This window comes from Amblyomma maculatum, chromosome 3 (genome assembly GCF_055883805.1).
Source record: "Amblyomma maculatum isolate TAMU_Amacu chromosome 3, ASM5588380v1, whole genome shotgun sequence".
In the NCBI taxonomy this organism is placed as follows: domain Eukaryota; kingdom Metazoa; phylum Arthropoda; class Arachnida; order Ixodida; family Ixodidae; genus Amblyomma; species Amblyomma maculatum.
The window spans coordinates 204,365,656-204,390,018 of NC_139346.1; the positions used below are offsets into that span (position 1 = coordinate 204,365,656).

At 46.7% G+C, this 24,363-nt stretch overlaps 1 protein-coding gene across 1 annotated transcript in view; it reads left to right on the forward strand.

The window, feature by feature from the left end:
- The first annotated feature begins 5,110 nt into the window (after positions 1–5,110).
- Positions 5,111–24,363, forward strand: part of LOC146197483 (scoloptoxin SSD14-like) — a 37,943-nt gene continuing 18,690 nt past the window's right edge. Inside the window, exons 1-2 of the mRNA XM_084599323.1 lie at positions 5,111–5,542; positions 23,353–23,571. Of these exons, the coding sequence (XP_084455449.1) occupies positions 5,370–5,542; positions 23,353–23,571 (392 nt within the window). The 5' untranslated portion in view covers positions 5,111–5,369. The remainder of the gene's footprint in view (positions 5,543–23,352; positions 23,572–24,363) is intronic.

The following is a 24,363-nucleotide window of genomic DNA, read 5'->3' on the forward strand; positions in this document are numbered from 1 at the left end:
ACTGTGCGCAAAAACAAACCTTTCTGGTCGGTCAAAAATATGAAACGAGAGGCAATTTGCCGAACGAACCAATGAGACAGACCGAGAAAGGTTTGTGCGACTGCTCTTTCCCAGATAGAACCTCAAATATAAACAGCGAAAACGGAGTGCATCTTCTAAGAGCAATATCAGTAGCATTTATCAGACTTTTGCTTCCCCCCTCCCCCCCCCCCCCCCCCCCCCCCCCCCCCCCCAAAAAAAAAAAAAAAAAAAAAAAAAGTTCTACACTGTCATCCGGGCAAAATCTGAAAGGTATACCTTGTCAGCCTTACGCCCTCTCCCAATCCAGCGTTAATTTCTTGTTCGCATATTAATTTGTTTTCGCGACAAAAATAAAGCGGCACGCCTAGGTATTCCATACCACATGCTCAAAATAACGCGGCGTACTATGAAACTCGCCGTACGAGACTTCTGCACATTTTCTCCGTTACACTTCCAGGTTTCTTGCAGTATCCATCAAAACGTTAACTACAACTGTAATGCTATCATAATCTCGGCAGAAAATATATATTTCATTCACATATGACAAAAATTTCATTTCGCCTGATTGAAGGTTGAAACATGCTAATTTCTTATTACAAAGCAAACAAACGAATTCTGTAGGTAAATTGAACGGGGCTACGGCAACGCACCATCCGCCTCGCACAGGAATTCTATCTGTAAGGGTATCTTTTATTGCAAAAGCAATACTACGACAGCCAATGCGAGACCTCGGGTGGCCGCAGCTAGGCCGTGAAGAGGCGTAGCTACGGTCTTCACATAAAAAAGTCAGCCTACCATGACATTTGAATTCGCGTTACCCGTATGTCATGGGCAGGAGCTGCCAACTCGGGTCGCTCCTTTCATATGGAGGGTGATATCAGAATCAGCCTGCCAGAACCGTTTGCATTCTCGTTACCCCTACGATACGCAGGCCCGTCCATACGGCTTGGTTGAAGCCTGACTGTATATGTGGGCTGGTAGCTTACGCTCTCGCGTCATACCCTTAAAGGATGAGCCTAAGTGTCCCCAATGATGTAGCACCTTGCACTGATAGCGCGTGATAGGGGAATAATGTAGCAGGCAAAGGAAGCTTCCGCCGTTGCTTTCGCAATTCAATTAGGGTTAACCAGAACTAAACCACAAATAATTATTTTTTTCTCTTTATCGTGTGATACAGTCAGTGTAAGCAATCTTTAGTCCGTTAATAATTACGGAACCAACGTTCGTGGATTCTATAGAATAGTGAAAAAATGTGATGTGACATGCGATCGCAACTGTGCCACGCCGATCGCTCGGAGGTTTCGTTTTATTTGCTTGTTTACTGTGCGTTTTTTAATGATATATTTTTTAAGCATCGAAATTGCCGTCATCATGAAACAAATGTGTGCTGAATCCTTCGCCTGACTGTTAGCCGGTGTCACCGATGCCCCCAGCTAATAATCATCGACGCTGTATCTCATGGCGCTGTATCTCAGATTTGAGTAATGGAAGAAATTGCGGCAAAATAGGCTCTGGGTTCCTTTTCATTTTCGGCCACAACTTATGATTCATCCCTCGCTACTATTTATAAACACTCGTAGTTACGTGCCAGCACTTATTCGTCAGTCGTGACGGTGTCTCGGCGATGAGAACGGTCGCACCTGTAGCTTCTCTTGTTGCTGACACTGTCGTTGTCGGCACTCGAAGGTTCTTAATATCCTGCTGATCAAGCCGCCTCAGCTTCAAAAAACATTCCATGCTCTGTGAAGACCCATTACGCTGAAAGACAGGCCAGCGTCCGCTGCGTGAGTGAGTGAGTGAGTGAGTGAGTGAGTGAGTGAGTGAGTGAGTGAGTGAGTGAGTGAGTGAGTGAGTGAGTGAGTGAGTGAGTGAGTGAGTGAGTGAGTGAGTGAGTGAGTGAGTGAGTGAGTGAGTGAGTGAGTGAGTGAGTGAGTGAGTGAGTGAGTGAGTGAACTTTATCAACTGCTCGGGGATCTTTTTCTTCGCCTCTTCAACCGAGGCTGACGAGCGGTTGGCGCCCCCAGCCCAGGGCACCACTGGCTTTCGCCAGTTTGCGAGCTCTTGTGACCAGGTAGAGCTGAGCCTCCGGGTCAGAGCTGGCCAGCAAAGCCTCCCACTGTCTTTCATTTGGGTTTTCAATTTTTTGCAGTTGATGTGAGCTGCATTCCCATGTTATGTGGTACAGGGTAGGGGTCTTCCCGCACCACGGGCACTCGTCTTTGAATGTCGTGGGATGCACTTCACGGTATAGTGGTTGTAGCGCGCCCGGCTACTGCAGCCGGAGGCCCCGGTTTCAACCTCACCGCAGCGGTCACGCTCGAAGGAGGCGAAACATAGAATAAGGTCCTGTATGCTGCCCGATGTCAGCGCATGTTAAAGAAGCCCAGGTGGCCGAAATTAATTCGGAGTCCTCCACTATAAGTACGACTTTCCTCATAGCCAGTATGTTGCTTTCGCACGCACATTAAACCACTGAATGTACAATTATTTCATACACTGCTTAATGCCGTCTACGCGTCGCCGCCATATCCACACGCAATGTCCGTGCACGGCACTTGTCACATACTGCCCGACGTCATTGGTCAAGAAGGTTGCTTCCAGGTACATGCGAAAAAGCCGTATGCACAGAACTCTATATCTGAGCCTATACGAATTCTGCGACCAGACTGACCTTTCCGTCATACTCGTATATCGCTTAAGGCTTGCATTAAGGCCCATCAGGGATGTGCATGCAAAAGGCGGCTTTTTAAGGGCACGGAGATTTCATGACGACTATCGTTTCGATGCGTGTACTGCTGGCATTGCTTTTTAGCCAAAGGAGCTAAAGGCAGCGAACAAAAACGCACACCCAAACTACGTCAAATCGAGGGTGACTCGCGCAAATGAAATAACGTACACCACGCAAGCGAACGTTGTGGCGCTCGTTTTCATTAGTCCGCTTACTGCAAACTTCGGGATATAACGAAGAACGTCGCATGACAGCCGCGTTCGTTATAAAAGGGCGTCGCTAATTAAAGTAATGCATGGTTGGCAAACCGGCACATGCCGCCGCCCAATCCCAAACAAATCAGTTTGGTGTAGTTGGACGCAATTTGATCTATTTTTATCAGGATGGCGCGGCATCTGATTTAACGCAGTTTGTCGCAATTAGCGCAGGGGTAGTATAGACGTCTCATTTTGCGTGAAACACTTAAAAAGTAGGCAATTCTGCACCAAAAATGGGGCTGATGACCTCGGAAACTGTTTGGGGACAGTTTCTGTTAATCGTACCGGTGCAGACTCAGTTCCAAGATGACAAAAAAAAAAAAAAGTGTGTGTTTGGTTACGGTTGCAAGCAAAAATACTGGTTTAGTCCTGTTTGAAGTTCACTTGCGGCTCCGGTTCGACACCTTGGATGCATATACGATAAACCCTGTTTCTCTGTCGGCTGAAGTGCACGTTAATTCAGGAACCCTTCACTACAGCCCCTCATTCTTCTCTCACTCCCTCCTTCCTTCCTTCCTTTCCTCAGGACGCGGCTAGTTTATTTGGGCCCGAAACTCGAAAAACGCCCGTCTACTGTGCGCCGTCAGCGCACCTTCTTCCTTCTTTTAGTTCCACATTCCTCATTTCTCTTACGGTGCGCTTGAATAGATGGCACTGTCTTGAAGCCTCTACTAAAGCCCCTCAAAAGAGATGAGAAGAGAGGAGTCGCTGGAGAAAGATTTGATGTTGGGAAAGGTTGAGGGTCACCGGAGAAAGGGTAGGCAGCGAACGCGATGGTTAGATGGCATCCTCGAGGCACTGCAGATGAAGTTATGTGATGTTAGGAAGATAGTGAGAGACCGGAAAGCGTGGCGTGACATGGTCCATAGGGTCACGAAGAGTCGGACACGACTGAACTGAACTTAGCCTCTACACAGGTGAGGCTGCGTCTTCCCTTTCCTCAAGACCACACTTCAGTTTCTTCCGTCGTATAAACCCCCTCTTCATTTCCCCCCCTTCAACAAGAACCTCATTGTGTGTGTCGTCGAAACAGGGCCGCCCTTAGCTGGGACTTTATCCCGCGCATACGTGCTCACCAGCAGAAAAAAAAAAAAAAAAAAAAAAGAAACATTTGGTGGTATTTCGGACTTTCGTCATTAAGGAAGGAGTAAATAAGGAGTGAAGGGTGGCAAAGGCGAAGAGTTTCTCTCAAGTGCCAAACGGCCGGCGCCGTTCACTCGACGAAGATGGGCGCTGAATCGCCCTGTTCGGTGGAAAGACTTAATCGTGCCGTAATTATACGATACGATAATCATACACACGTATATGACGGAGGCGTTGCAGTGGAGGGGCTCCGGATATATTCCAGCTTTCTGGGTCGTCACTTTTATTCATGAGGCAAGTGCGGAATACTGCGAGATAATGCTGTAGACACACTGATGGCATTTGTCTAAACTTCCGATGCCTATAGCATGGTCGCCCTTTTAAAATGTATCTTGCGCTTGTACGGGCACTTGGATATGCCGTATAAAACCAGGTGGTGAGCCGTTGATAACAAATAGAAAAGACTAAAGTCCCCCGAGGAATGGTCTGCCGATACATTGATTACGATGCTTAATTCTTACGCTATGCGAAAAAAAAATGCTTTCATAAACAAGTTCCCGCGAAAAACAGGCGCTTGTTAAGCCTTTCTGGGTCTGAGTATATGACAGGCTCGGGTCCCCCAACACGCACTGGCTTCGCACAGCACGCATGCGCACTAAGCACTGATGTGCATTGGAAGTGGAGGTGTACAGCTGCTCTAAACAGCAAGGTAGAGCATCCCACAAGGCTACTTCGACTGTCTTCTCTAGCATTCAACAGCATATCGTCGGCCTGTGCTGCAGTGGGCTCGCCACTTCGTGGCATTTTTGTGACATTTCGAGTTCACAGCGCCGTATAGTGTCTGAGAAGTGCGTCACGCTGGAAACACGCCGCACCGAGGTCAGGTACATCTGCGCGTACAGCGGACGAGCAACGCTTGTAAACGACGACATGCGACCCAACATCTGGCAGGATGTGACGTGCACATCACAGCCGCTCGTCATCCGCTGCTGAGCTCTTTTGGCCGCACGCGGCAACAGCTGCTGCATTGGCCCCAACGCCCGCTCTCTCCAATAAGGACGGGAAAAAAATCCATTTCAACTTTGCAGTTTATTTATTTTTATTTTTTTCCGCCTGCAAAGCGGGCGCCAGTACCGCTGTCGCACCGTCTCTGCCTCTACGCGACACCCGAGAGAGTGGAGTGGGGAGCCATCCTTTCTGAATCTCGTATCGAATTCCGTCGTTCTAGTTACCGTCTTTCTGCGTGTGTGCGGGTTTAGTTACCTTTGAGAGACGGCAAAATGCCCGACAATATGGAGCTGAAGGATGCGGCCACTACGGGCGTCTCCTACGGGACGGTCGAGTCCACTCTGGTGAACCGACGCAAGGGGGCCTTCAAGAGCGTCTGGGACGACGACACCGACTCGGACTCGGCCGACGAGGCGGACGACAAGGACAAGAAGGCCCGCATACGGTCGGTCGACTCTCTGGCTGCATGCGTTTTCCTTCTTCAACATGCACGCTCTAAGCGGCGTCCCTGAACACGCTTAAGATGCCATCTGAAACTTTCCTGCCTTGTATGCATGAACTCGACACAATGCGGGTCGAGTCGACTATTCGAGAGAAAGAGAGAGAGAGAGCGAGTTTGGAGAAGGAAACACGTGACCCTAGTCGTTCAGTCTTTTCCTCGATATTTTTACTTTTCGCCTCAAATATGACCCGACTTGAATTTTGTCTAGCTGGCGTAAACGTATACCGTATGTCCTGTGGACACGTTTAGAGCACAGCTCGAAGGCATGTCCTGTGGAGGCTTTCCAGTATGGCAGTTACCTTCCAAGTATGGGCCTCAGCGGCCCTGAGCGGTTGGTCATGTGATACTTTTGAAAAGTGAGCCTGGACATGTTTCTTGCAGCACTCGCAGTCATTGAGCATTATTACAGACTTAGATTAACCTTCTATATCAGTCTCCACTGTGCATACTGCATGATGCCTCGGCTGTTTGGTTCCACCTATTCCCAGAAAGGGGGGGGGGGGGGGGTGGGCGGATATTCTTTGATTTTTTTTGCGCCGTGTGAGTACAACGATAATGAATAATAAAAGCTTAGTTAAGCAGAACAGGTGCTCCATCTAAACGCAACGAAGCTTTTAAAAGTCTGTGCTAGCACCGTGAAACTAGCTTACAACTGTATAGAGTCACCTGGACTACTATGGCAATCTTTTTCGCCAAATTTCAATGACTAGTAAAATACATATTTAGCTAACTTATCACATGCATATTTGAGGAACAAAGTGTCAACATGAAATGTGTAGATCGTCTAAAATTTGGTTATTATTTGGCTTTCAATAAGCCTATCACGTGACCATCTGCTCGCTCACATCTTTTACCCAGTGCACACTCAATACTTCCTGGAGAAGGGCGCCCCACAGAAAAGCAGATTTTATTTTCTGAGACACGCCTCGGGACAGTAAGTGGCACTGCTGTCACTTGCAAGCTTTTTTATTTACAGTAACTTGGTGCAAATATTTCAGACAGCTACTTTTCAAGACGGTCCACGGCCTTTCAAAACATTGTTTGCACTTCACGGAGGATATAAAACAGATGTCCAAATAAAGTTTTGTGCGGCAAGCCATAACGGCTTCTTTTCTGTTAAGGTTTTATGCATATGAATGCAGTTTCGAATTTCATAACCAACGATAGTTAACCTAGTTAAAACGAAGTTGAGAACTGTAGCAGTTAAATGGGGAGTGTGTAACGTGTTAAAACATCCAGAAGACAATAGGTGCATTGGATATGCTTGGTTCCTTTATTTTTAATTTAGACATTTAATCTACGGGTAATTAGTAGAGTAATCTGAAAAACTTCAGCGCAAACGAAATAGCCCGAAGGCGAAAAGAAGAGAGGACAGGAAATAGCGCTCTTTCCTGTCCCCTCTTCTTTTCGCCTTCGAGCTATTTCATTTGCGCTGAAGTTTTTTCACGTCGTTATGGGCAAACTAGCCCCCGCCCCCTCCCCCCCTAGAAAGAAAAAAATTACTTTAGTAGCTGAATGATTTTGCAGACAATAAAGACTAGAAAATAGAAGAAAAAAGTCAATGAATCTCTGTACAAGGCGAGATTTGAGCAACAGATGTTGATGCGCGCCTTTATGTCACAATATACTAAGGTAGAGATCGTTAAAAGCGGCAGCGCAACAGAAATGAGGACGATGGTGAAGAAATAGGAACGACAGTCGCACTGGGCCTCCTTTTCTTTTCTTATTTTTTTTTTTTTTTTTTAGTTTTCCGCGCGTACTCGCTCTTTCGCTAATAAAGTTTTGCGGCGCCCTCACCAGTCCGACGTTCTCGACTCATTAGTCAGTGTATTTCACTGCTGACGCCATATATATAGACGAACAGAGCTACATTACTCCACTCTCGCCATGAGCTTTGTCCTTCCACACTGACCTGCCCCTCCCAGTGGTTCCCGTGGCCTCTGGGTTATACGCTCTCGCGTCACTCTCGCCCGCCTACGGCAACCATTCTCCGATTATGCTAACTAAACCGAATAAGTGAAACAAGCTGCCGCTGTAGTACATGCCGCCAGTGAGTTCCGGACTCATGGCGGCGGTAGTCTAGTATTTTACTATCACTTGCGTTTATATTGCTTGTAGTCTGATCTTCAGAGTGCTCACCAGCGTCACCGTCGTCCTTAGCGGTGTAAATAAAACGCTCTGTGCTGCCAGCACTGATGGATGTAGCGTAATCGCATGAAGATGGCGGCAACTGTGCGTGTACACTTTTACGCGACCTGTGACGTCAAGACTGCCAGAACCATAGGTTTCTTCTTCATGGCCATTGTCATGGGCATGGTATCTATTGTCGAGCAAAAGCCTCGCTCGCCTTCTTTTGGAATCCAGCCTTAACGACTAACGATTACCCTGTGTACATTCCTTTTCCATGCCTATTCATTCTTAATTTCAATTAGGATTTCATTAATGTGTGTTTTTCCATCAGCCATTTTGCTTTTTGCTGTCTCATAAAATTGCACCAGTAATTTTTATTTGCACAGCTCACTGCGCTGGCCTCAGTTTAATTACAAGCATTTTAGTTGACCTCCACGTTTCTGCGACATAAGTGATCGCGAGTGCTGGCAACATACAAATGTCCTATAATTCCCTCTTGAGCGATACCGATAAACTGAAATTCTTCCCCTCAGCACATGTCCCCCTAGTTATTCCACAAATGCTGTTCCGGTCAGTGCTCACTACGTACCCAAAGCATCCAAAGCACAGCTGACTACTTCCAATGCTTCGCTGCCTTCCCAAAATGTGCTTCCGAGATTATTCAACCATGCTTAATATTTCTGCGCATCAAATTTTACACCAATCGTCCTGTTATGCCTCTATAGGTCCACGACCATGATTCCATGCTTTGAAATTCGTCCCCAGGGTTTGTGGGGATTCACAATCCCCTTCCTCCATTATAACGCCCGCGCGTGATTAACACGCGTGATTACGCGCGCTGGCAGAGAGGTTGGCGGAGGAGAGGGCACGCTGGCCACCCCCCGCCGCCTCCCGGGACTGCGGCGACGCTGCCGCGGGCTTCCCTCTTTCCTGCCGGCGTAACCGGGAGACCTCCTCTCCCGTTCCGAGGGACGAGCGCGACTGTAGCAACTCGCTTGGGGTTCTTCGGCGAATGGGCGCGCACGCGCGCGGTTCATGATTTCTGCCGAGGAGACCACCGCCGTCACCGAGAATCGCACACTGACCGTAGGCACTTACCGCAACGGGATGTGAGCGAGAAGCTGTGTCAGGTGAGCAGACACTTCCTCTCACCTACTTGACGCGCTTCCCTATTAGGTGGTTGTTATTTCACCCCCGTACGCGGCGTTCGCTCGCTACACGGTGGTTGTTCTTAATTGCTATTCCTTTGCCGTGTACTCGAGCAGTGCAATAAACTCTGTTCGAGTACGTAACTCGGTGTTTGTCCCCTCTGGCCCGAACCCGCCGCTGTGGCGATTTCTCGCACCGCGGGTTGGGGGTCACAGCTCTGTCTGCTAGGGCTGGCACGTCGGGGCTAGAAGGCGACTCTAGCGTCTAGCCCCCCCGTGGCGCATTCTTGCGGGAGTAACACCCCCATAGGTTATTTATCGAGGAAATTCAGCCAGAATAGCCGGGATTATTCCTAAGGTATTCTAACTGAAGTTTTATCTCTGACTGTTCCTAATTCAGTGTTATTATTACCCGCTGTAAACATGGAGTGAATAGTACAGGAAACCTTTCCTGGCTAGGTTTCTTATTAAAAATTACGGTGGCTGTACAGCCGTTATAGATATTTTTCAGTGTCTTTACACATGACTCTTCTGTACCTATAGCCTGGCAGTGTAGACACGGATGCTAAGGTTTCGACTGAGTCAAATGCTTTCTCGTAATCTATGAAGAATATATGTAGTCATATTGTCATTTCATATTTACAGCCACTGTTCTTTTAGGGCGTGTTCGATCTTTTGCGCATTATACTGCGTCATGTCGTTTGCCCCACGCTTTGACATTTCTTCCAGTTTTATTTTATATGCGGGGTCAGTGAATTTTATGTGTTCCCGTTTATTTATCACGTATATAATCTCCCGAAGGAGCATGCCCGTAATCTGTCTAACCGCCCTGTTCCCTGCTTCTACTGCGCATTCCATATTCATGTTTCCAGGATTATCATCAATCTCTTGATAGTGAGGTCATCATCCTCGGTTAAAGCGAAGTATCTGACCTGCGGCGAGATTATGAATTCCTCTCCTCTTCTTTTACGTGTGTTTCCTCCTTAGATAATTCCTCCGTGCTCTCTTCAGATCATTCGAGACCTGGTCGACACATATCTCACCTTTCTGAGCGCCTCCCCATCCTGCGTGGTTTCAGGATGCGTGCGCAATATGGAGCGCACTTCACTTTTAGTCCATCTATTCATGCTTTTTCAAGTGCATTTCAGTCATCCTGTTAGCTATTTGCCTACCTCTTGGTATTGGAGTCGCCCATCGGTCGCCATAGTCGTCGTGGTGTAAAATATGAGGCGCATGTATACAGTTCGAGATCTACAGTGCAAAAGCTCGCAGTCCTCTCGGCTAGACTTTTTTCTAACCTGTGAAACCTAATGAAACATACACCGTCGGCCACGAAGTTTATTCGATGCTTAAGCCTAGAATTTCTTGCTTTTCATTTTGCTTGCGCTGAAGTGTCAACATTGCTGCACATCTTTGATGCGTTTACTTATTTTCATTGGTTTTCTTTCTTCGGCACCACCGGCAAGCGGCCCCATCATCTACTTGCTTGCCACGCGAACCATGTCATCTGTCATAGGTCCTTTCGGACACACTGCAAAGTTTCACGGTTATACATGGACGATTCTACGATATTCGGGACTGATTGCTAATGGGAGCATGTCCGGCAGCTATACAATGCTCCGAGTCGATTAAAATGTGGCTGCCGTGTGTGTTACCGACACGTATGAACTTTTATTTTACTTTTTTTTGCATAACTTTTCCTAACAAATTATTCTTACGAGCTACGTGCCTGACTTTTGACGAGCATTTCTGTCGTAGTCAGTATACGTGCCAGAATTTTTCAAGCTCCCAAGGTGCCCTTTGTGTTAAGGAATACTCACTCTTAATGTGTGTGATCGCATGTATTGGTATACTGAGAAGGGCGCGGCTTGAACTTCAATTTATTCCAACATTTCATATTTCAAGTTCAACACTTATGCTTCTGAACATGCTTCCAGAATCCTGTCGCAATCGTTGCGTGCCATGAATAATTTATAATTCATTTCACCTGCCCTTTACCGAGCCTATGTTAGGCAGCCCAGATTAAATACTACTGATCTTATAGTTTCGGTGCTCTGTTTATTTTTTGTTGGGGACCTCTATGATAGGGCTGATGAATTAAATTCCGGCCTCAAAAGTGACAAACGATGCTAGGACGACATCCGGTCTCCTTGCCTAGAAAACATTGAAGAGAGAGAAAACGATACGAGCAACTGGACATGGACGACCATAAATGCAAGACTTGTTCATTCTAACTCGCTCATTCTAAGTAATCCACTACCGGACTCGCTGCTCAATTAGCATTGAATCGCTGAAGGTTTAACCTTTATGCTGTTCGGTGCAAATTTTACCTTTATACTCCATGCAGTCATCGTAGGACATGGTGTTATCGAACGCGCAGTATAATAATCTGATGCCAAAAAAAGATATTGCAGCGAATTATTCAAGTCTTTAGTTGTTGTTTTTTGGTAGCCGCCGGCATGCGGACTTATCACAGTGATTCTAGCACGATGATCGATTCTGCCCTGTGTTTTTGTTCATGCTTGTTGTCGTGAGATGGTGCTTTATCATTCTCTTTGTCGCGCAAGATGCTTCGAGAGGAATCTAGAAGATTCCTGCCACTCGCGTGTGTTTCCGCAATGTTGCAGATTACGCTAGTCACGGTCTGTGGCTTTATCTCGATTTTTCCTTGTCGCCTTTAAATTGAGCGTTGGCGCGTGCGACACACACACACGTCATGCGCTGCCGCGCCAACGTCGTCGCGCGCGGCAGCCAAAGCCGGTCTGCGCATGCGCGGCACGTCTGACGCGAGCTTCGCGAGCGCTGACGCTCCGATCTGTCCGTGCCAGATATTTGGCGCGTGAGTGCGCGCGCTACACATATATAAAACTATAACGAAAAAAAAAATACCGACGGGGTTACAACAATAGGAGGGGACCGCGCAGCTGTCCCCTACTCTTCCGCTCTTGAAGTCCACTTAGCTCCCCCTGCTCCTTTTGGGCAGGACTCCCTTGATGGGGCAGGTGCAGGTAGGTCACCGCCTCTTGCGGCGGGGGCTAGCCTGCTACCGAATTTTTATCGGTTGTAGGCCGTCATTGCACCTGCCACCATTTCGGTGGTGGACGACGGCTGTTGTTGCGGCGCGCGTCTTTCTTTCCCTCTTAATTTTCTTTCTTCTCTATTTTCTCTTCTGTCTGCACGAGGCAGCGGAGGTGGATCAGCCACAGAGCCAGTAGCAGGCCCGTGCATTTTCTTTTCCTTCTTCTTACAGCCACAACAACAACTGCTCCTTTTCTTCACAGACTGGGTGCCTTTCAACTCTTCCCTGATCTTTTCGTCATGGTTTTTAATTTTCTCAGTCCGCGCGAGAGGGTGAGCAAGCCGGTACCAGGAACATGCAGGTACATTCCCCTTTTGCGACGCCTGCCGTGACGCCGGCGTTGACGTCGCGGCGCGTGAAAAGGGCTTTGCAGTTCCCCCTTTATAGTTCGACGACCGACGAGCACGTTTGTTGTTATCGCCGTCGCCGAGTTTAATTCTTTTGCGGGCGCAAGTCAGCCCAATAAAGAGTTCATTACAGTGCTTCACCCACCTGTCTCTTCATTTGTAGCCTATGACACTGTCACCACCCCGTGACAATATAGATGAGCCTACAATGACGTAATGATTAAAGCACCAGCCACAAATTGCATACTAACTGCTGCCGATCAGGAACATTTCGTTTTACTTCCGCGAAGCGGCTTCGATGCTTTCGTACACGGGGGACGGATTTTGGCTGCAACTATTCGGGCAAGGAATAGAATTGAATTTTTCAAAAAATAAGAGTCGTACAGCCGTCATACTTTGCTGACCTCGACACAAGCCGGGGCCATGTAGTTTAAGCTCTAATGACGTAAGAATATTTCCTTGATTCATAACAGAACTGATACGAACATCGCCTCTTTTGCGCTAGCACTCTTTTCTCTAAAAGAGTGCAAGATGCCAGCCGAAGCCGCTAATATTTTTTTCTTAATAAGTATCGTCACAAAACGTTGAAGAATGCGTGAACTCTGGAAAAACTGTCTGTGCACAGTAAATAATACAACCTTTAAGTGTGACGCGAAAAGGCAAAAAAAGAAAAGACGATAAACTTTTCTACGGCGTGCTTAGCTCAAACATTTGGCGCAAGACTCGGAGCGTCTCTTTCTCCGCTACGGTGTCCCTCCATTCCGTGTTTATACTTCTCTAGTTATCGCGTTTACGGCTCATTAACTTTGGCAGCACTAAACTTGAGATTACGTACAGGAGAAATGGCGCCAGCGCATTTGTCGTACGTCGTGAGTGAATGCCCACGGTAGAAATTCCGGGAGGGGAAGGTATCTTTTTACTATCAAAACGCAAGGGAAGCAAACCTACCTCAGTCCCCTAATAAACGCTTCGACAACAGGAATTATGAGTGGGCAAATGCTGTCATCAGTGGCAGAGTGCATTTTTTAAGCCATTTGAAACGTGTAGTTTAAAAGCAACGAGATATACGTCTGTGCAGTCTGAGCGGGTGGGTTTTAAAGCAAGGTAGGCATCTTGCAGGGGACAGAGCTGGATAATTATACGTTGAATTAATTGGAATTAACTAATTAACCTTTTATTTTTTATCTTAAGAACTATTTCGAAGTTGAAGGTCATTTATTATATGATAGTGGTTAATATGCAAGTTAATATTATTTCAGTGACCACCACCCATAACGATATAATTAGACAATTGCGCGAAGCGGGAATGCTACCTCAGCGAGCTTTCAGATGTGCATTTTCAAGAATAAATTCTGCGAGCCACATTAACGATTAAGAAAATTTTAAACGGGGTTAACCTTTAATGTTGGCGGTGGCGGCCCTCAATTTCGCAACATAATATTACCTCCTAAATGAAAACTAAAAGAAAGCACCTTAGTTAATTTCACTTAATTAATCATCTTGCAACTCACTCTCTCAGATACAAGACATCTGTCATATGCTGTAAAATCCATCTGCGCATACCCCATACTACTTGTAGTTTTTAAAATGCAAATTTGTAAATTGTTTAAAGATCATCCAGTCTACGACCTTTATTTTGAGCAGGAAGACCAGGGGGAGGGATAGAATGAGCGAGTGTAGCAACCGGTGAACATGAGGCTTACATCTTAGCCTTTTTTTTTTTTTTTTTTATTTGTGACTGTTATATGTATCCCTGTACGAGAGGAAAGGCTGAAGTAATATAGGCTTCAGATTGTCGAAACATGTAGTTATTGAGTCTACTTTTCAGCCAACAGCTTGAACCGTTTATTCTTTGGAGTTCTCGCACTGACAATAGAGGCTTTACAAAAGTTAGCGCCATCTAGTGAAAGAAACAAAAACTGTGCGCGGCGGCCATGTTTTGCTCAGTCCGCCCGCGCCTCCCATCGAGTACGCTGTCGACGTGCGCCTTTGTAGAACCCGTGCATGCACCGAAAGGTGCATTGGAATGCTCACAAGCGATTGTTTCATTTTTTAACATCACAGCAGTCGCTGTTAGCTACAAGCTCTATTCGGAATGATGCCAGCATGTTGTTGCGTGCCCTTCTGCAGGCAGCGCACCGTCGTAGACGCGCACGGAATCAAGGTATACGCGTGTATGCGACCGTTCGTTTGCAGTCCTAATCGCCTTTACAAGGGTCATGTAAAGCATTACTACACGTCCCTCTGACTGGGAGCTAACTCACAGAATGTGCTATCACCTAAAACAGCAAGGTTGTTTTGCGCGCTATGGAGCCTTGTCAACTTGAAGGATAAGCTTATGCTGCGATGGAAGACACGGGAGAAGGAGCAATCCATGTATAACGAAAGCTATTGTGCCAAATACGTTCTTTGAAACATATTGTACGTAGGTGGCATTTACCATTGTGTATTGGATTTAAGACACGGGCATGATTACCGAAACTACTTTTCACAGTCGTACGAAATGGTAGTGCTTGGTGCAGAGAGCAATACGGTTGTCTAGTGTGCCCGAGGTACGTGTTTCACGCTGCAAAAGCAAGCGGCTGCCAAACCCGCGGCGTCTAGAAAATCAGGAAAAGATGACATCCCACTGGTGTGTTGTAATATGCTCACGTGCAGCCCGTTTCGACCGGTCCACGTCCAGAGCGCGCAGCTCAGGTTTTGTACCTGCCAGCGCGGCCGATAAAATAACGAAGCGTGCGCTTCACTTTTGTGTATTTTTTCAAGTCACCCGATGGTTCGCTAATTCACAGCTACCTGAAATTCACTGGAATTTTTAAATATGTCGATTTCTTGTTTATTTCTTCTGTCAGAAAGTAAACATTGAAGCCGTAATCTCATATGAAAGCGCTGACATTGGAAGCTTCGAGGAGCTCGGAGGAGGAGGAACTCGGCTGAAACGAAAAGAAATTTGAAAAGTCAACTCACATTACTGCGAAGTGTTTGTGCCTTGTGCAACTGGCTGTGTTCATAAAATCAGATTTATATTATATCATATCGTTATAGAAAAATTAGGGGGTCACTTAAGCTCCGCCGTTAAGGGTATAACGAGATAGTGTCTCTCTCTCATACACACACACGCACGATGTTTTCTTTGTTCATGTGTTATATTTTAGCTCTCTTATTTATTTATTTATTTTATTTACCAAATACTGCAGGTCCTAACTCGGCCCTAGCAGGAGGGACGAAAAGAATACAATGCAGTGAAATATGAATTCATCAAAAGTAACATACTACGCACAAGTGTAGTATGTTATATGTTGTTATGTATGCTATATTTCTATGTTATGTATGTTGTGTTATATTTCTATCATTTCTTTCTTTATTTTTATTTTATTTGACGTTTTATGTTTTTATACACCAATACGCATGTGTCAGCAACAATCGGCTTTCCATTCTGAGCAATTTGACACTTTTGAACACATTCTTCAATTATTTCAGTTAATAAATTACACATTCTAAATTTTCTTCCCTAGCATCACCAAGCACTGGTTTTTCGTTCTGTCACCTTTAAACCCCTACTTTCCAATTTTTCCTTTTTTTAGTTCCTTTATTTCATCAATTAATCAATTATTTACATTTTATTAACTCGTCATCGCCTATCGCACACCAATCAATATTCAATCACTGGAAGAAATTACCATGGCACTTTTTTTACCCAGACCCCAATTATTTCCGAGACTAATGCCAACTACTGCGTCGATGGCATGGGAAGGAAAGTGCTAAGCGCCAGTCCAACTTACGTCAAATTACGCACGATCTTTTTATCATAAATAAAATGCATCCTCGCTCATTTCACCAACCAAGTATCTTCCAGTGGGTGAGCGACGGTGATAGCGCAAACCAAGCAAACATACTCGCGATGATCTCTCATAGGCGTTTAAGTAAACGGCAAAGGCGCACAGATAAAAAAAAAATCCACATTACAGAACTCTGGATACTGTACCTGGATAGGGATGACGCTGCGGATTGCCGAGGGGCTCATACATGACTCATAGAGCAATTTGTAACTGCGCTCGGCAGCGCGGCCGGTGGGCCCCGACACGTCTCGGCTGTCAAAATACGCTTCTAGGCGTCGCTAACAGAAACCGCCAGGGACCGAAGAGAGGTCCAAGCACAGCACACTAGGTTAGAACGTGAAAAGCGCGAACAGAACGGCGAGCGCTGACGGACTGACACGAAGCGAACGGATGAAGCGAACAAAATATGGCGGCCAGAGCGGGATCAGCGTGCCGCTCATGGTTGCCAGACGTACTTTTGTAAACCCTCTATTGATGCAAGATAGGGCTTTTCCTTTCTACAATTCCTCGCTTGGAGGGGGAGTTCAGCGACAAGTACCCCCTCTACCGCTCCCCGCAAGTTCGCTCTGCCTATGAACTGCGCGCATAACGGTGCAAATGCTGTAAACTCTATGACTTTTGACACAAGTGATATCTAGGATTTGGGCTTCTTTGTTTTTGTTTTCTAAAGATTAGACGGAATTTTTTCGGTGTTTATTTCAGACAGGTCCAGCTTTCTTGAATGACAATTTTAATTGTCGGGTAACGGTGGAATACTATAAGACACTGCTGTGAAAACATTGAAGGAAATAGCCCACTCTTTCGACACGCTGCATAATCTTCATCTTAAAGTTTGACCTTCGCTCGCGGTAAGTAGCTAAAACGGCTACAGAAAAACAAATCGAGAACGTTTCTGACTATATAAAGAACGATAACAGCAAAAGGCAACGAATCTCCCGAGCGGAGATGAGCTGAAGTATTAATTATTACAGTATAATGCATATGACATGCGAAAAAAAAGTGTTCATGACAAGTTCCCTTTGTAAAAAGTGCTTGTTTATAGTTTCTTGCTACACCGCGTTTCGCTTTCAGCGTATAATATTTCCGACGCATAATTATTGACATCTTTCGGCAGTTTAAAGGCAATCGTAGTTAGTAAAAAGTCACTGAGAGTATGTACCCCGGCGTTCTGGCAACATGAACAGTTTATTTACCAGAATTAACGTGCAAATGGTAATACTTGAGGTTGTGCTTGAAGAGAGAATTGAGATCAGTAAAATATTACGGACGTGATGTATGCTTACGCCGAGGTGCGCTAGAACTTGGAGTTTCACCTCGGATTCGGGTCACGTATACTCGTTAGTATGCCACATTATCTGAGGGATTACCCAACTTATAAGAGCAGCTTAGCAAAGCGTACGAAAGTGCCTTCATGACCTATAGGAGTGGCGTGTCTGACTAGGGACCCAAATGTTTCGTTGAGTGCTATTCCCATCTAAAAAATGACAGGGATACACTTAAGTCTCCTTAAACGTGAAAACATTGCGAAATTCGTACCTATAGTTTCGTTATGAGCTCATCCTGCGTTTCGTTGCTTTCTCGACGCGCAGAACTCAAGACTTTACTTTCTTTATCTTTATCAGTGTAACTTTATTTTGTTATTTCTTTGTTTTCCTTATCACCATTTTTATTTCTTGTTTTTTTTGTTATCTTTATTTGCATTTTCGATTTCATTTCGATTAACTTCTTTTAACTCGGAGCTCTGGCGGCGCTGCATACATGGCGGGAGAGCGCGCAGCGAGCGTGAGGCCGTCGGTGACATTTCCATCCCCTTTTCCAGCGCTATGTCGCGCAAGCGTCATTGTTGCCCGAGCCTGAAGGCTTCAGACATCACACAGCGGCTAAACGAAATTAAACCGCTTTTTCCTTTTCTTGTTTGCTTTTGTAGTACGTACATTCTTGAAGTCAATGTAATGAGGCCTATTTTTCTCCTTCAACTATGTCTATCTATGAATCCAAATTGACCCTTTTCCATGTCTAATCACTCCTGAATTAAATCGTTAAAAAAGCAGAACGAAATAAGTTGTTATCGCCTGGTCTTGGCCAATCCCTCTTACGGACACGCGCCTCTATTATGAGGGCAACGACAAAAACTAAAATACGATGTGAATCTTCCACTGGTCGATTGCGGAAGCGACGGCGTAGATGCAGCATCTGCCTGAGCTGATCGAATCTCCCATGCCGCCTGGTACTCCCTGGTTTCCCTATGTGTGCATGGTTTCCCCGGCCAAGTGCTCGGCACTTGTAGGGTGAAATAATTGCAAAAAGAGTTAAATATTATCGCGACCAAGTCGTCGAGCCTGGATTCGACAAGAGCGAAGTGCAATGGTCGAACGAACGAGCGCAGACAGCCTCATGTCTAACCAGTTCAGTTGTTTTCTATCACTCGGATGCGTCTCCTGCCCAGGCGGCGGCTCTCCGCCTTTTGTTTGCTATCACGAGCATACAGTTCAGTTAATATGTAAACAGGTTCGTTGCGGTACCATCGTCACTGTATAGACATCGTCGCATCGACGGCTGAGACTGCGGTATATTACCCTGGCCATACACGTGTAGATGTGTGTCAACGCGTTATCGAGTTTTTGATGATGGGTTGTTGAGGTGTCGGCTGGGATGATTTCGTTGTTGCGAGAGCCGACACCGCGGAGGCCTGCATTAATGAAGAATGTACTGTACGCTAAGTACAAACGCACCCTGACCGCCAGGAATGCGATTAAGGAAGCCGATTTGCCACCAGCTGCTGTGAACGCTTCAGCCGCGATTGGTTATTGTGTCCCTAAAGGAGATTAATGCATGACTCGGCGAGAATAAGCTATGACCGAGTTGGAGATCTTGAAAGTGCATGCCGCGGCAGGGTATGCTTTGCAAACGTGGCCGCGCATGACCCACTTTTTTGTTTCTTTTGCTGCAGTCTATATTTCAAGTTTCAATATAAAAAGTGGATTTACTACGAACTCCGGATGCACAGTGCCATGCGCGTGAAAATCCGGTTTGTTATAAGCGAGCTCGACGGTGACTCTCAACTGTATATGATTTTTTTTTTCAGACAGTTGGGTAATTTCCTGTAGCCTTCAAGCATAGGCTGCCATATGATAAGCGGCTCGAAGAGGAGAGGGAGTATGCGACCGACGTACTCAATGGCGCGCTCCTGGTTCGAGCCGACGAACTCACGAACACACGCGACTGAACTAGTCTCAGGTGCGGCGACCTGCCCTTGTTTTGGTTGTAACAAGAGCAGGGAAAATATTTTTTTTTTTTTACTTCCGCACTATGTCTAAATAGTACAGAAATTGCTGAGGCGCTGCGCATTTAACTCGAACATCCTCTTGAGTTGCTTTTGTTCATCATCTGACCTCTTGATGGCCTTGTACTTCTCCCACGTTTTGCCTCCTTCGGTGCAGTCCATTCGCTGCGCTAGACAATGTCACATATGCACACACAAATATAAATCAAACTGCACGGAGGATAAGTGGCTAGCGCTTCTCGTTGGCTCGGCCCTTGTTCTATATTGCTACAGGGTTTTCCGCACCAGCAAAACAATAGGTAGTCCTCGCCAGTCAACGTTTTTCAGGACACACTGTTTCGCGCCAACAATTCATCTTTCTTCACCCTGCGTCACGGACCACCTTCGCCATCGTTACACTTTTTAAGTTGGATGGGGGGGGGGAGTTGTGGCAGTCGGAGGGGCTGTCGGGGTTGCCGAAAACGTGTGGTTTCAGGTGCGATACACGCGCTCCGACTAGATTCGATGCACACCAAAATGGCGATGCACGGGCGTACAGGGTGATCCACTTCTAGCTATAACATGGTCACTGCAAAGCAACATTCCGTCGCACGCAGACGCATATCGATGCAAGCCGATGCATGTACAGAGGGAGCCAGACCTGCTGCTTCAAATGGCCTGGTACTTAACTTTATTGTGCGGCCGGGTCGGACGCAATCACGATTTGAAAGCAGGGACATTGTTATAGCTAGAAGTGGACGGGGCTGTACATGCTCTGGTCGGTATATAAAGGAGGGGACTAGCCGGGCAACAACAAGGAAAAGGCTTAGTTATTAATTTGAAAGCTTCGACGTGCGTTAAGCTGTGCGGATGTGTGGCGAACGAGAAACTTGCAAGTGGTTGAGCCGCCGCACAGGCCGACTGCGCCTGCGCATGAGCTTCTAGGAGGTTGCGCTTAGGATTAGAGGCGGACAAGATGAGGCCTTCGAGCACAGTCCGGTGGGAACGTGCTTGGAGGCGGCAAGAATAGCTGCGTGTGTAAGGGATGTGAAGATGTTCTCTTGTAGGCGAGTAAAAGCAGCCTCACGAGCACGGTCTCCTGCGTGGTAGTAAGCTTCATTACTGGCAAAGCAATCCCAGTTCATTCGAGAAGGAGCTGATCTAGACGTGTATGATCATTAGAGTATGGTTAACTCTCTCTACGAGGGCACTGCGGATGGTTGACGGACATGGTCGAGCGGAGAATACCGAAAGAGCGGAGGGCGCGCTCAGATTCTTGGGACGTGGAGCAGCTTCCGCGTTTCGTAACAAGGCGTAGAGCACTAATAACAACGTGTCTGGGACAGGCAGCGCTCAACCCCCTTGGAAAAGAGATCAATGGCAACCGGAACATTCTCGTTTCTGTCGCGGAAGCGGGCCCAATGGTCGAGGCCAACCAATTCGAAAAGCGAACTCGGTGGCGGAAAAGCCTGCAAAGATTGATTTGGCGCCCGCGTGAACGGCTTCCCGGTACTGACATGATACAGATGCTCTTTAAAGTCGGCGAACGTATGAGGCCACCAAAAGCGCTCCAATACACACGCGTATAGGTCTTGCTGCGACCAAGCATACTGGCCGCGGGGATGAGTTTCAGGCTTCTCAACGTAGATCGACGCCATCGTCGTTCTTCCTGCACACGGTCCATGAGGGCTGGCTAGAAGGGGGCAGGAACTTTCCAGGGACATGCGTTTGAACTGAAGAAAGGCAGTCGGGGTTCACAGACAGCGTTATTTCAGCGGGTCTGGGATGCAGAGGCACCTGGCAGTAGCTGTAGATGAGCCATATGCCATGAACCCTTCAGGCGGTCGAGCGTGTGTCGAAACGAGCTAGCAGTGAATAGACATCGAGTCGAGATGGGTAAAGGCTTTTAACTTGCGGTATCAACGCGAAACCGGAAGGAACCATGGACTGCGCGAAGGAGAAATGAAGCCCTGGTCAAGCATAGGGTGACGTGCTGCTGTACGACTCCCCTCTCAAAGGGTGCCATGCAACGACGTTGGTGATGTATAGGCCAACAGCCTTCAGCGTCAATGTGGCGTCGATTCCAGGAACTGCATCTGATTGCACAGGTACTGAGAAGAAGAAACTTAGTGCTCTTACAGCAAAGCCTTCAGAGAGGCGAGTTCTGTGGTGGTCAATTTCGGGCCGAAATCAAATGCCATCCACGGTATAGGACCTTTGACGCTGGAGTCTAGGGATCCAGAGCCGCGGGCTGAAGCGACTTGGGGCTGAGCCTGCAGGCACCTGGCGACGGACCTTTTCCAGTGGGCCACAATTTCACAGCGTGCGCAACCAACCTGGAATTCCGTGCGTCCATCTGCTGAGAGATGTGATCGATGACGTCCTAGAGGCTGGCGTCCGGCTGTCGCGCAAGGAGACTGAGCCGGCTAGTAGGACGAGACCTATCATTGCCATCCGCTCCTAGAGCGTCCCTTCGTTGGCCGTAGGTGGAGCCCGGCTGTCGGCAACGTCCAATGCTTGGGTTTGCGAGTGGGCCTAACGTTCTTGAGATGCTGCTGCCTCGCGCCATAATCAGACAGAGGAATTGACCAAGAGTTGGGGAGAGGGGCCAAACAGACCTTTTAACGTGCATATTTATGTGGTCAAAAAAAAAAAGTTGGATGGGAAGTGACAAAACTAAAATGTGATGCACTGAATTAAAAAAAGAAGCAAACACTGAATGTGATGCACTGAATTAAAAAAAGAAGCAAACACTGATAACACGGGGAAATGACACTGTGGGGTCTATGCCAAGTAATAGCCAATTTAGCAAGGCAATTCACTAGACTCCAGTAATAAATTTTGAATTGCTGAACGAACAGATCTGGGAATGTACCCACGTATGGTGGCGCCAAATGACGAGAGCGTGGTGCTCAGTTGCAATGGCTCCTCCAACAACTGTCTTGTCAACGTGTTGAAGTGGTGGAAAAACAGCAAAGAACGGTCTCTTGGTATACCTGCTCACCGCAGTATGCGCAGATAGGAGAAAGCGCCAAACCAGACCTGTGCAAAAAGAAATTTAGGGGCGAAATACAGCAGCGCAGTCTGAGTATAGAGACCTCAGTGAGCAATGTTTGACATAATTGCCTGCTTCATGAATATTTGATGTATTGATAATCTTACGAACTGAAAGAAGATATCCGGTGTACGTACTTAATAAGGTGCCTCTCAGAAACATCGCTGCTGTGATGTACGCTGTAGCTAGGAGGATAGGTAACACCAGGCCATTAAGGTACCGCGCCTTTGACAGGCTTTATGCAACCTGGAACCCATATCTCGTGCATAAAAATGAAGTGTGGAGGAAGCAGTGAAAATATGTTTTATATGTGATAGTCGTAAGGCGAAGCAAGGGACGAACGCAAAGGTAAAAAAGAATCAGTAATGACTCCCACTGCAGAAAGAAACGGGTATATTTTATGTATAGAGCAAGCACCACCACCATTTGTGGAAAATGTTATAAAAACGATTTCAACAGATCTACAGCTTTACGCCGTTAGAATCTTATAAAGGAGCACACGCTGAGGACCACCTTTGTTGGCATTTTCAATTCGTTTGAACGGAAGATAGTCATTTCAGAGACGTTCCACTTCTTTTAGAGTAAACTCTGCTTCCATGGCCCACCAGAGGACAGAAATATCCCAAGCCTCGACGCGCGGTTGCCTACAAACATTGCAGTTGTCGCTGCGTGACTTTTGCAGTAATTTCATTAATAGTGAAATATTATAAAAATAGTTTGTTGGGCCATGTATTGCACATTTCGCGATTAGTCATGAAGGCACAAGGGCGATATTTGACGTTAATTTCTTGCTTTTACGGCCCAATTCAACGTCGATAGAAATTATCTCAATGACTTCGTTAGCGGTCAGTGGTTGCCGTATAAAACGTGCCTCACACTGCATGGCGCTGCAGGTTTGTGTTCCGATGGAGCGACCTGATCATCATCCTGGTGTACCTGGCGGTGTCGGCGATCGGCCTGTACTTCGCGCTCAGTCGCATGCTGCCGCAAGCCGAGAAGCTCCGGCTCGCCTTCTATAATACCAGCATTCCCGAGAGCCCAACACCACTTGTGGTCATCGACGCACCGCCCGTGCTCCTGGCCTGGGATCCGCCCTGCAAACTGCTCGCACGGTACACTCTTTGTTAACCATGCACTTCTGGGGCGGGGCGCAATTTAGAACAGCCCAGCTATACACTCTAAGTCTAAGCTATAGACATGTATAAACTGCCAATTTACTCATACGTGATAGTGCGAGCTATAAATATATAATTCTACAAGTGGCGAGCACGAGAATTGGCACTTCTTTTTCTGGGCCATTGAATCGTCTTTTTAGCCTAAGGTTGTAGAATTAACCGCAACACTTCGCTCCGGCAGCAACTGATTAACAAATGGGGAAGCTAGCTATATGGCTAGTACCCCTTTACAAGCATAGTCTCAAGTAATGGTTGCTCTCTTGGTTACGGGGACGAAGTTGTCTACAGAAAGGACCCCTGCGTGCATTGCTTTTACTTTCTGACTCAGTGAGGTGTTTATGAGTGTTGATGTGAACCAGATTACAATAGACGTCCAGAGATTGGTTTCGACCACCAACCATGGGGCTTTTTGCGCAATGGTGCCTTTTTAAAAGCATGGTCTCAACTAATTGTAGTGTTCTTACTTTCTGGCTCAGGGAAGTCTACGTGGTTATGAGCTGATATCATTCACATATGTGGTCTATGGATTGTTTTCAACCGCTATGCGATTCGTTAGGCTAGTGTTACAAGGAAAATTAAGTCTCCTCCTTTTTTTTTTTACAACTGCGGCACAGGATGACTATAGCTTCTTCCTGCTCAATACCGACGCATTTTTAATGGCATTGCTTTTCACAAAACACCTCAGGTATGAAATTTGTGAGGACAAAAAAAATGCGAAGGTGGCAAACA